This window comes from Cervus elaphus, chromosome 21, assembly GCF_910594005.1.
Source record: "Cervus elaphus chromosome 21, mCerEla1.1, whole genome shotgun sequence".
In the NCBI taxonomy this organism is placed as follows: Eukaryota; Metazoa; Chordata; class Mammalia; order Artiodactyla; family Cervidae; genus Cervus; species Cervus elaphus.
The window spans coordinates 30,031,676-30,045,516 of NC_057835.1; the positions used below are offsets into that span (position 1 = coordinate 30,031,676).

General features: G+C 39.9%; 1 protein-coding gene across 4 annotated transcripts in view; it reads left to right on the plus strand.

The window, feature by feature from the left end:
- The window catches only part of CHD7 (chromodomain helicase DNA binding protein 7), a 184,731-nt gene that overhangs the window by 133,607 nt on the left and 37,283 nt on the right, over positions 1-13,841 (plus strand). For all 4 annotated transcript variants that reach the window (XM_043879149.1, XM_043879151.1, XM_043879153.1 and 1 more), the window contains exons 8-14: positions 538-652; positions 3,971-4,054; positions 5,994-6,131; positions 6,228-6,349; positions 6,722-6,965; positions 8,152-8,328; positions 13,146-13,289. In XM_043879149.1, coding sequence (XP_043735084.1) covers positions 538-652; positions 3,971-4,054; positions 5,994-6,131; positions 6,228-6,349; positions 6,722-6,965; positions 8,152-8,328; positions 13,146-13,289 — 1,024 coding nt within the window. The remainder of the gene's footprint in view (positions 1-537; positions 653-3,970; positions 4,055-5,993; positions 6,132-6,227; positions 6,350-6,721; positions 6,966-8,151; positions 8,329-13,145; positions 13,290-13,841) is intronic.

Sequence of the window (13,841 nt, forward strand, 5' to 3'; positions counted from 1 at the left end):
AGGGGTCAATGAGAGGACTGGGGGTACTGGCGTTCTAGAGCTACGGGCAGTCCTTTTCTCCCCAGTTGTTTTAGAAGGAGGAAATGAGGTTTACCTTTGCTGTTTTAAATTTGAATTCTTTAAATTTGACAGAAACCTTTTATTTCTCAATTAATGATAAAAAGGCTGAAAACAAATCCATAATTAAAGCCACCTTGTAGTGCTAATTGTTTTGTATTGGAGTAAAATCCATTCACTTATGAAAACAGCTTGTGATTAGGTCTTTTTCTTTCTTTCTTTCTAATGGGAAATGGGTAAGAGAACTGCAGACCCAGCACAGAAGGCAAATTTTAGTATCTGTTATTGATTATTTTCTCTTATTCTTAACCATTAGTGGTTATATTGAAATGTGGCTCAGCAGCCTCTATGAGTAAGTAATTAAACAGGTTATTCTGTTAATCATCTGTGTAGTTGATTTTGGGGGGGGGGAGTGATAATGAACATGTATCATAAAGATCAATTATTTTCTGTTTCAAGTATATCATTTTATTTTTTTAGCTCTTATCTTCATTGTCAATGGGCGTCCGTAGAAGATCTGGAAAAAGATAAGAGAATTCAGCAAAAGATTAAGCGATTTAAGGCAAAGCAAGGCCAGAACAAATTCCTGTCAGAGGTATAGAAAACCTGGTTAATTTTCTAAAGTATTTACATTTTTTAAATGTTCTAAATTTTGAATTTCACATCAGCATATTATTAAGAGAAACTAGTTTGCCTCATTTGGTGCTGTTGCTTGCATATTGGTAACTGGTTATTGCTAAAATAATTTGTAAACAGGAAATTTCTCATTCTTCCTGTTGCTTAGTCTAGAAGATACTGGTCCTTCTGAGATTATGTGGAAATATGGTGGTATGATTCAATCTTGTAGTGAAGTACAGTTAGTAGACAGTGCAAAAAGCAGTAGACAGAAGGCTTATTAAGATGTAGCAGGTGAGGGACTTCCTTAGCGGTCCAGTTAAGGCTTTGCTTTCTGCTGCGGGAAGTACAGGTTCGATCCCTGGTCAGGGAGTTAAGATCCCAACTGTCTTGTGGTGAAAAAACCAGAACATAAACAACAGAATCAACATGGTAACAAATTCAGTAAAGACTTTAAAAATGGTCCACATAAAAAAAAAATCTTAAAAAAGGTTAAGGAGATTAAAAACTACAGTTAGTATTAAGTTCTAGGATGTCAACGTTTATTTCAATTGGGAAAGGTGTGTGACATTTCTCTTGTTAAAGTCAGAGAGTTTGCTGACCTTCTTTTCACAGATGATACGCTGTGGTACAGGAGTTGATATAATATCTAATATCTTTACCTCCCTCCCCTTTATCCTAGATTATCAATTAAGATAAAGATACCCATATTTAGGGCTTCCCTGGTGAAAGAATCTGCCCCTAATGTGGGAGACCTGGGTTCAGTCCCTGGGTCAGGAGGATCCCCTGGAGAACGGAATGGCCACCCACTCCAGTGTTCTTGCCTGGAGAATCCCATGGACAGGGGAGCCTGGCGGGCTACAGCCCATGAGATTGCAGAGTCGGACATGACTGAGCAGCGAACACTGAGTGACTGAGTAATGTCTAGGGCAGGAAAGACTGCCTGCCTAGTTTAGGAAGAGCCATGGTTCTTTTCCAGCGGAGTCAGTTACATAAACAAGGCTCCCGCGGGCTGCCTCCAGGGGCCCCTAGACCTATGATCACCCACTTGCTTTCATTTACAGCCTCAAGCAGATAAAGAGAAACCTTCACGTTGAAAGACTAACCTGGCTGACTCATTCATTTCCCTCTCCATGAAGGAGTTTAACAGAATGTAAACTGTTAAAAAAGTGTGAAATCTGATGCAAAATCTTACCTGTTTCACGACCAACTTCACACCCCGACCCTTTGTTGGAGATGGGGGAGGAGGTCACAGACAGATGAGTGTGCAGTACTTTTATATCATAGAGTCCAGACTTATCCTCTCAGGTGACAAGTCTCGGGTCTCCTGGAATCTGACTCCATGCCCCCAAAGGCGTAGTGTAAACTTGGCCACCTGATGCAAAGAGCTGACTCATTGAAAAAGACCCTGATGCCGGGAAAGATTGAGGGCAAGAGGAAAAGGGGGCAACAGAGAATTAGATGGTTGGATAGCATCACTGACTCAATGGACATGAGTTTGAGCAAACTCCGAGAGACAGTGAAGGACAGGGGAGCCTGGTGTGCTACAGACCACGGGGTTGCAAATAATCAGACATGATTTAGTGACTGAACAACACCCACTTGTTGTGGGTGAAAGGCTGAAATACATTATCTTCCTGGTTACTTGGTAACAGTAAATCTTAAGCTTTGTCCTGAATGGAAGGAGCATAAGCTTGTGTCTGAAAAGAGGATCTGAGGGTTAACAGAGAAGGATACCAATTCCTGCTCCTTTACACACACACGTGCAGGTGTGCTCACATACATACCTGTTTGTCGTGTCCTACAGATGGTCCTGGCTTCAGGCACCCCTCAGTTCTGCTGCTTTGAGGTTTTTAGTTATGACTACTTTTGCCTTCTCTGATTCACCTTAGGCTTCCTTTTAAGCCACTGCAACTAAAACTCTCTATTCAGAAAAATTATTGAGACTGGAAATCACAGGTGTGGTGGCATAGATTACTTGCTTGAAGGATAAACGTGTTTAGGAGTAAAGCTAAGGATTTTAATTCAGATTTAATAAAGATTCTGTCTAATAAGTTGCCTTAGAGCTTTTATCATAAAATCCTAGTTTGTGGAAAGGTTTAGTGTTTATGCTATACATGAATAATATGTAGATACTGGGCATCTAAATCTAGAAGCTTTGACAAGCCAATGCATTTATGTTTCAGAGGTTTTTGTTGCCTTAGTCATGAACTCCAGGTAAAGACCTGAGGCAGTTGAAACACACTGTTGGTATTTCTGGGTTTTGTTTCATGATTCACAGTTCACAGCATCCAAACTGGGTGCATTAAGTGGGCACAGGACCCCAGAGAATGTTTGTTATCCTGAAGTCGACTGTGACCAGGCAGCTCTTCAACCTGCAACTCCGGGGACACGGACAGTATCTAATGTTTTTGCAAAGCATTTTAATGAAGTTATGTTGCTAATAAATTAATCTCTGGGAACACATAGTAATGTGTCTTTTTTTTTTTCTTTCTAACTTATCTGACTCTGACTTCTTTAAAGTATGGCTTAGTCTGTAACTTCCCTTTGAGCCAAATTCTCTTCTTTTACGTGAGATCAGTTTTCAGACAAGCAGCATTACTTGACTTCTGTAAAGGTTGTTAATGTCTCAGCTAGAGAACCCAGTGTTTAAAGCCTCATTTCTTTATCCTCAGTACTTTTAGCCAAATGCTCTGTGTTCAATAGAAATAAATCATGTGAGAACACTTCGATGTACGCCAAGATTGTATTCGAATAAGGCACTAATACTGATTGGCAAAGGTGACCAAACAACATAAACTCCGTTCACGCTTAAATGTGGAATTCACTGGTCTCAGTGTTTTTTTAGCTTTTGAATAACATTCTGCAAATGATGCTATAAGGCATCAGACACTTGTAAGACTCCAGTAGCACTTAACTGTGCACAATTCTGATCTTTTTTGCAAACTGCAGTCTCAAGAATGCTAAATGCATTGCGTGCCATAAGCCTTTTGGATTGCTCATTAGTGAATTGTAATTTCACACTTGATTTAAAATATTCTTAAACATTCTCTCACAGTAAAAAGGTTTCACACAGTAATTAAAAGACCCAGTTAACAAAGTCTGAGAACTCTTGATTTCCTCATGGGGAGTGATTTTGCTAAATTATAGCATTTCAATTAATATAACAGACCTATGCCAAATATAAATTTTGTATTGCTGTGACCCCAAATAGTACCGCCTGATGAAAAGAGAAATAGTGTGTATTCTCAGGAGTTAAATAAACATTTTAACTTTTTTTTTCTCCCCTTTGGTGTAGATTGAAGATGAGCTTTTTAATCCAGATTACGTGGAGGTTGACCGGATAATGGACTTTGCACGTAGCACAGATGACCGGGGAGAGGTAACAGAAGATCATTTGTCTTAGGGGGCAGTGACTCAGACCGCTTACGTGTGTTTATGGAGAATGATCATGAACTCCCAAGATCTGGTCCTGCTCACAGCCTTGTATTATGACACACTTGGTCTAAACCAAACTGAAATGTACTAACTTACTATTAGTTTTAGGACTTAATAATCACAGTAAATATGTTGTTTGTTTTAGTCTGAGAGCTTTTTAAAAGAAATCAGTTTTCAATGTGAGGCAAAGAACACTGACATTTTGCACAGTTCCGGATAAGATCAAGAAGGAATTTACTGTATTTTGGTGAAAATCTGTTATGTAGCACAAATTTCCCTTTTAAGAGTACCCTTGTAGCAAAAATGCAGTTCAATGTTAAGTAACAGAAGACATCGCTGATGGAGTTGATGGGCCTCATTTAACATGGTACATGGAGGATGCTATAGAATCCTTCTTTTTATGAGATCTGAGTCTCAGCATGCCCGTTTTGCTTTGAAGAACCCAAACAGGTTGTAAAGGGCAGTTGGTAGGGCATCCTACTCATCGCGTAAGAATAAACACGCATCTAGTGACTTCTGAACATTGTGTCTTCGTAAGGATATTCCCACCCACCATGAGGTCTTTCACTTAGCTTCTTCTTGTAAATTAAACCACATGAAGTGTTTGAATGTTTGGATCTTGCATGCCTAGTGAGAGTCTGCAGTGAAGTCCCAATTTTACTCCAAATTCTGTATCACCAGGTCCATGATGTTTCAAAGACTGTATCTGTAATATGATGTTTACCTTTCTAGTTTTGCTTAGTTGTACTTAAAAAAAATTTTTTCCTGCATATTTATATAGTTCAGCAAATGTTTGTAACATCACAGCCCAGTCAGAGCCGTGGTCTAAGTTTAGCTGAGATCTATCAACTTACTATTAGTTTTAGAGCTTAAATAATCAGTACCTTTGTCCTAAAATGAAGATCCAAAACTCCACATACTTGCTAGAAGAAAGGCAAAGGAGATCTTGATTTGCATTACCCAAGGTATTTTGCTCTCCAGTCTTCTAGAGCTCAAACACATTACTTTAAAGCAATTGCATACAGACAGTATCCCTTTAAGAAAAAAGCAGAAATCCTAATAAGTTCAAGCCTGTTTCTCATTGTTTAAGAAAGTAGCCAGTTAGGTAAATATGTAAACACACCAAGATGAGTTACCTTGTGAGTCTGAATCAGTTGCCTAATGATCACACAAATAAGGTTCAGATTCAGCTTTGTTATTTACTATCTATTTCTTTATACCTTTTGGCTTTTGAACATGACTTACCAGTGGCTTAGATAAAAAGCAATTTGTTCTGACAGTGTTTAATAATATTACAGTAAGTCCCCTACATACGAACCTTCAAGTTGCAAATTTTCAAAGGTGTGAACGTGTGTTTGCACGTCCAGTCACATAGGTTAGTTCGTGTGTCTGGCATATGTTGTCATGTGCTGCATCCTGGACAAATGGCTGACCTTCTGTGTGCAGCAGTGTTACAGAACACAGTATCTTTGTTTCAGACCCAGCATGTTTGGCAGCAGGTGTAAAAGCAGAGGTATGTATAGCTTATTGTATTAGTTGGCTACTTCCCAGGTGGCGCAGTGGTAAAGAATCCACCTGCTAATGCAGTAGATGCGTGTGCGCATGCACACACACACACACAAATTGGGTACTTAGGCTAACTTTGTTGGACTTATGAACAAATTGGACTTATGCATGCACTCTTGGAATAGAGCTCGTTCATATGTAGGGGACTGAACTGTATTTTTAGTTCTTTTAGACACTAACCAAGAGCTCCTCATTCAGCAGTCACAGTTTTAAAACGTCTCCCAGCTCCGTCTTGCTGTTGCTGGGGTAGTGTCTGTTGCAAGTGAAGCAGAGTGCGTGTTTTTCATACGTCATTCCGCTGTGTTTAAACCCCCCAGCCTGTGACCCACTATCTGGTGAAGTGGTGCTCCCTGCCTTATGAAGACAGCACCTGGGAGCTGAGGCAGGACATAGACCAAGCCAAGATCGAAGAGTTTGAGAAGCTCATGTCCCGGGAGCCAGAGACAGAGCGTGTGGTGAGGACTGGCGGGTGGCGGAGGGTTGCATTTGCCCACGGCCTGGTGGTGTGGTCTGTGAGAAACCACTAATGGGATTTCCTGTATTTGAAACAGGAGCGACCCCCTGCTGATGACTGGAAGAAATCGGAGAGTTCCAGGGAGTATAAAAACAATAACAAACTCAGGGAATACCAGTTGGAGGGAGTAAACTGGCTACTTTTCAATTGGTACAACATGTATGTAAAATGCATTTTTCTTCACCTTTTAAAGAAAGCCTATAATAGCTCTTCTGTAGTTATTGAAAGTATTGATCAAATATAGCAACATTTTAACTCGCTAATAAAAACTATTTAAAAAAGCAAACACTGGAAGTATGCTTAATATTTGTCTAATTCACATGTACTAATGTAGAGACTGATTGAAGTATGTAGAAGAAGTTTTCTATGTCTCAGAACATTTTGTTTGAAACTGTATCTCATTGTATTTAAAGAAGCAGTTAAGGCATGCATTTATAAGTTTAATGGATATATACACTTACCTTGTGAGGAGAAAGCGCTGTCTTGTATGTGTACTCATGAAAGTTTCCTTGTTTTATTTCCCTCCCAAAGGCGAAACTGCATTTTAGCAGATGAAATGGGTTTGGGAAAAACTATCCAGTCCATTACATTTCTCTATGAGATATATTTGAAAGGAATCCATGGCCCTTTTTTAGTAATTGCCCCATTGTCCACAATCCCCAACTGGGAAAGGGAATTCCGGACCTGGACAGAATTGAACGTGGTTGTGTACCATGGGAGTCAAGCTAGTCGTCGGACCATTCAGTTGTATGAAATGTACTTCAAAGATCCCCAGGTAAAGTGTCTCAGGCGGACAGTCCTTACACGTAGGGGCACTTTTAACACATTGAATGTTCAAATGGTTTCAGACCCTTCAGGGGTATGTCTAGATTTTGCAGAACTAGAGAAATTTTGGTTTAGATTTCTTACCCAATTTATGTTTGGATTATAATTTCATATCTTATGATGACAGGTCTTTCTTTTTATAGCCTTGCTGTTTCTAATTATTAGAACACATGAAATTTTTTTTACCTTCGATGATTGCTGAAAATCATTCAATGCATTGATAGGCTAATTTGGTCTATTTTTTAAACCCTAAAAGAAAGTGAAACCAAGAAAAGAGTTATTAAATGGGAATGGGAAGAATATTGTGTTCTTTATTGTTTCTAGAAATGAAAAGTATTAGGCATCTAACATTAACTGGTACATTGAATATACCCAGAGGGAATAGTTTATACTTTGGCTCTTAGTAGCAGTTGCTGTGACTTTTAACTAATTCTAGTTATCTGTATGAAATTATCTTTGATGTTGACCCTGAAGCATTATAAGTGACAGAGAAAGAAGAATAAATAGTATGTGCTATAATAAAATAGTTTTAAGCAATAGGTGAAATGTAAGTCCTATAACTGGAAATAGGACAGAGTTTTGTGTTCTATATTTATTTGCTTTGAGTGTAAAATCTGACCTACAATTACTTAAAGGAGAAGAATATTAAAATGTGTTTTGGTGTTGATCTTTAGATTTGGAAAATTGTTGAAAGTTCTGTCCTGAATTGAATGCTTTTTTCATGTTAGCACATTAAAAGTGAAAACTAAGTTACGAAATGGGGAAAAAAAAGATTTAAAAAGTAAAAACATTTTTTAAAAATTGCCTTAGTACATAGTCCCTCTGGCCTTTTGCCTTTTGGAGTCTGTAGGATGTAACTAAAATAGACACACTTACTGCATCTTATCTGTAAAAAAAAAACTGGGTTGGAAATTTTACCAGCAAATTGCAAACTTCCTTAAAAAATGAAAGATTTTAAAACTCTGTTGTACCGCAAGAGCTTAAAACTTCCAAAAATACCTTGAAAACAAAATATAAATAAAGGCGTTCCCAAAAGGATAAATAAATATATGTATATATTTTATGCTATTTATTCATCATTAAAGTTATTAATGTAATCTTCAATGCTAAATAATAACACGGAGTCCTTATTGTAGGGTCGAGTGATAAAGGGGTCATATAAGTTCCACGCCATCATCACTACGTTTGAGATGATTCTGACCGATTGTCCTGAGCTGCGGAATATTCCCTGGCGATGTGTAGTCATCGATGAAGCCCACAGGCTGAAGAACAGGAACTGCAAGCTCTTGGAGGGACTCAAGATGATGGACTTGGTCAGTGGTCATATTGGTGCTTCCCTTGAACCCGGATAAGATTGTTAACCAACTCAGTATTCCTGGTGCTCTGAGTGCAGCTGATCCCTTTGAAGGGTGTTTGCAAAGCCTGTCAAATCCTGGGACATGTTTGCTCCTGAGTTTACTTAAAAGTTGCTGCCATCTTCCTGACTCTTCTGTTGATGGCTGGTGTTTTTGTACACTTGTTATCACAGCAGAGTATGTTCATGATACTTCCACTGAGTTTCAAGTGTTTGCATTTCCCTCTTGTTTGTAAGTACTGCCATGTTGTAAGCCGTTAGGCCAAACTTTAGCTCCATGGTGATGATCCAGTTATATTCCAGGGTTTGTAGGTTTTGCCTCCAAGGGATTGTAGGTGCAGTTTTTCTCACTAAGTTGAGTGGATATCTGGAATTGGCCCAGTTTGTGAAGACACTTAGAAGTTTAGTGCATGATAAGACCTTGAATTTGATCTGGAGTTTTAGACCAGGTCTATTACATACTTCCGGAGAAGGCAATGGCGCCCCACTCCAGTACTCTTGCCTGGAAAATCCCATGGACAGAGGAGCCTGGTGGGCTGCAGTCCACGGGGTCTCGAAGAGTCGGACATGACTGAGCGACTTCACTTTCACTTTTCACTTTTATGCATTGGAGAAGGAAATGGCAACCCACTCCAGTGTTCTTGCCTGGAGAATCCCAGGGATGGGGTCGCACAGAGTCAGACATGACTGAAGTGACTTAGTAGCATTACATACTCCTCCCAAGAGATGGGCAAGACTTCGTGAGTAGATTTTTTTAATATATATTTTTTCCCCCAGTAGGAGTATCTTGGGATAACACATGGTAGAAATGGTTAGAGTTTGATTGACTTTCCTTTCCACACTGCTGTATGGTTTTCTAGCAGACATTATTATGTGACTCTGTCACCCTCAGGTCTCTGTTCACTCTGTAGTTTACAAGATGGGTTTTAATCACTTGTTTTTATTTTTAATGTACATTGAAGAAGCAAAGATATTGTTATTCAGCATGTCTTGGATGTTTAGATGAATTTTTCAAAGGTACAAAAAGATTTTTTAAATCCTTTATTGTTGACTTCTGTAGATTAATTTGATCTCTTGTTAATTGAGAGTTTGAGGTGGAAAGAAATATTCTGTATGTTATTGGCTGTAAATTTTTTTTACAAGACTGGTACCACCAAAGAGAACACTTAAAAGCTTTCTGTTGCAGCTGGTTCTTTGAATTGGCTTCTTTTATTCCTAAATTAAGGGGATTGGATTAGCCAGCTATTCTTTTAATTAAAAACAAACAAAATCTCGTTCTGTTTGAAGGAAGAAAATCTGACTGAATTATCCTATTTAGGGTGGAGTTTTCCATCTTAGGACCTTTCTCAGAGCAGTTTTTACTATTTTGGTGTTCAATCTAGAAAACAAATTAGAACACTTAGAATAATCTTGAAAACATGAGGAAGAGAAACACTATGGCTGGAACTAGTCTCTCCAGATGATACTGTTTTAGTCTTACACTGAAGAAATGGCTTATGATAAAGAATCTGCCTGCAATGCAGGAGACCTGGGTTCAATCCCTGGGTCAGAAAGATCCCCTGTAGAAAGAGACTGGCAACCCACTCCAGTATTCTTGCCTGGAGAATTCCATGGATAGAGGATCCTGGCGGGCTACAGTCCATGAGGTCACAGAGTGGGACATGACTGAATGACTAATACACTTTCAGAAACCCATTCAGGTTTAGGTGAACATTAATTTTCTTATGAAACCTAACTGTGCCTTCTGAGTAGGGGCCCATCTCCACAGTGGTCCATGTAAGAGACATTTATGGCACCGGAGGGCGTAGTCATCTGCAGTTCATCTGAGTTGTCTATTATTAGTTTCTGTGCTCCCAGATAGTGGATTCTTACTGCAAAATAGCCCTTCATTGGTGAGTACAGTTTGTTTAACTGTCAACATCCAATAATCTAATTGTTGCTGGGAGATTCTGAAGGATTTTCTGTTGTTTATAGTAACACTTCATTAACGGGTTAGAATCTGTTATCCAGATAGTTTTTCTGTTATATACGGTAGTGTTCCCTAACCATTTTCACACAATGGCACATATAGAAAATGATAATATTTGTATATCATACTAGGGTAAGCCAAGAAGACAGGCCACTGACACAGGTGACCAGTCTTGGGATCCTGACTGTCCCAGCCTGTCAGCTGCCCCAGGAACCTGGCATACCTACAACTCATTCATGTTTCACCATGGAAAGCTCTGATTAGCAAATGAACAAAATAGCTTTTTTTCCAACGATCAAGAGTTGTTGATGGAATGCAATATCATTGTTCAGATTTAGAATATAATGACATTTGTCCAGTTCTGAACTGCTCATTGGGGCTTCCCTGGTGGCTCAGCTGTAAAGAATCCGCCTGCAATGCAGGAGACCCCGGTTCAATTCCTGGGTCGGGAAGATCCACTGGAGAAGGGATAGGCTGCCCACTCCAGTATTCTTGGGCTTCCCTGGTAGCTGAGATGGTAAAGAATCCACCTGCAGTGCGGGAGACTGGGTTCGATCCCTGGGTTGGAAGATCACCTGAAGAAAGGAACAGCTACCCACTCCAGTATTCTGACCTGGAGGATTCAATGGACAGAGGAGCCTGGCAGGCTGTAGTCCATGGGGTCTGCTCATTGCCTGGTCTTTAAATCCTTACTTTGGCTATACATCATTAGAATGTATCCACTGACCAGTCTCTGTTCATCTTTCCTAGAATAAGTCATGGTGAAAATGGCAAATAATAACTCTACCCCACCATGGAGCAGGTCACAGAGAATGACTGTTAGCTGCACTAGACACAGTTGTGATGAAAGTGGTAGATTCTCAGAAATGGAGGACCAGGCAGCGTCTTCAACTCTCCGGTCACCAAGGAGACGCTCGAGAAGCTGCTGGGTTGAGGGGCATTTGTGTTCTCTGCCCCCTCCGTGGGAGTGCAGGAGGCAGGGCCATCTCCTTGTCCCTTATGGGCAAGGAGGGGACCCTCTGAAGGTGGTGGAGGGTCTTCATGGATTCTGTTAGCTCATCATTCATTGTCAGGAGGCCTCACACAAATTAAAGACTCTGCTGAAATGAAATTAAGTGAATGTCACTCCATCACAGCTAAAAGGGATGGTAACATTTTCAAGCGGAAAGCTTAGCTGCTGGCAAAGTTGAACTTGGATGTAGTAAGCCTGGTAGCCTGTCTCTTGCGTGACCTTTTGTGACACCTGTATGTAACTTGTATTTATGTTAATAATGACTTTCAGAGGGAAACCTGGTTTCGTATCGCTGCCTGTGCAACCTTACCAAAGGGTCCTCTGTATGACTGTTTGATAGAACTGGCTTTAAAAAGAACTTGAAGGGAAGGAGCGTAAAAAAGTTCTTTTCCTGTTTTTCAAATAAGTTAATTTTAAAATTAATAACTTAAAAGACTTTTGCTGAAGTATTTTGGTTAACAGCTGAGTATTTCACTTGATCATAAAGGATATTAAAAAAACTGAGAGATGATCTTTAGTATTGATACAGCTATTCCTCTGCCGTAACGGTTTTCCTGAATCTATGGCAATATTTTTAAAAATTCTTGGGTAAAGTAATTCAGGACTTGAACAAATCAGGAACTTGGCCCATGTTACCTACCAGTATGCTTATACATTAGAAAATCTTGCATTGCTTTGCAAGTTCCTTACTCTCTATGAATTTAATGAGTTAGAAGATGACAATGATCTGTGTATTTTCCTGAATCAGAGCCCTCTTTATTCAAAAGGAAGCAAAGGAAGAATAAAAGCAAATCTAACTGGTTCACCTTGGTTCCGAAGAGCTTCAATGACAGATAAGACTCAATAGATGTTGAAAAAATGAGCATGCCTTTAGGCGAATCACCATCCAGTATTTACTGAGCACATACTCTGCTCGGCAACCAAGCCTTGTCAGACTTCCAGTAAAGTCAGAATATCGCTTTTGAACCTCCTTGAAGGTATAGCCACTTTTGGAAATAGTTTTATTAACTGTGCGGTGTCCTAGAAGGCCAAAGTAGAACATGATAAGGCCTTTAAGATCAATAAATTCATTGTCATTAAGACTGGTCACCATGTTGGATACGTAGAAATAAGAGGGAAAAGGTATGGATCCATAAAGAAAGCTGAAGAAAGAGCTCGTTAACAGGAAGAAGTGCTTTAAAGAAAATACCTACCTTGGTTAAAGGAGACAAAGTAAGAAATAGCATCTATTAAAAAAACAAAAAACAGAAACATGATTGTGGCATTTAAAACCAAGCTGAAAAAAAAAAAAAAAAAAACCAAGCTGACCTCTTTGCTAGATTGAAATGTTTGCTGAACAAAATAGTTTTTCATATGCTGTTGCCTGTAGAAAACCTTCTTTTGTCTCTGAAGTGAGTCATGCAGGAAGCAGATGGGGAGGGCATAGCCCTGTAGAGAGCAGAAAAGGAGCACGTGAGCTTCATCTGAGCTAGGAATCTTAGGCAAAACTTGAACTTTGGTGGGAAAAGATGCCACAAGATGTAGGAGATGTGCAGAGCCACACCACCAAAACATTGACCTAAACATCCCAGGAGAAACCAAAATAGCAGACCACGTTTACAGGGTCTTGGAATCTAAGACAGAGACCACATTTCTTGTATCTCTGCCTTCGGATCTTATTCCTGTGTTTTATGCTGGGTGGATGCTGAATTTCAGCGACCAAGTGTGGAATTGGGGGAATGCTGATCCCGAGAGAGGCTTTGGCATGGCGATGGTTTTTGTTATGATTTGCTCAGTTATCCTCGCATCCCCGTAGGAACACAAAGTGCTGCTGACGGGGACCCCGCTCCAGAACACGGTGGAAGAGCTCTTCAGCTTGCTTCACTTCTTAGAACCTACTCGCTTCCCTTCGGAAACCACCTTTATGCAAGAATTTGGTGATCTGAAAACCGAAGAACAGGTACCTACCATGGCTCCTTTTGTATTTCAGTCATTGAATTGAGGATTAACTCCCAAAGGGCCAAAGCGTTAAGATTTAACTAAAAAAATGTAAATTATGTCAATTTTCCCCCACCTAGTAGACAGGTGAGCTTTACACCTCCTTTCCTTGGATGTTCTGAGTCTCCATTAAGGTGATGTTCTGGCTGGTTTGTTGGTCTCTCTGCCCTCCCGAAGGGCTGTTGGGATTTACAGAGTTTCCGTGCATGTTCATGTACTTTTCAGCTGCTGTCCTGTCGAGTTCAGTGGTTTTGCATTGTGTGCTTTTGGCGGTAATGTCAGGAGCGGCTGAAATTTCTCAAGCTGTGTCCGTCCTGAAGATCTGAAGTTCTAGTCTTAGTTCCTGCTTGCTCACATTGCTTATACTCTTCTTGAGTCTACATATTTTCATTTAGAAGCATGGTTTCTAACTACGTTGCAGGATTTCTATGAGAAATAAATATGGTGTTGGGTATGAAAAGTGGCCAGTGAAGGCAGTGGCAACCCACTCCAGTACTCTTGCCTGGAAAATCCC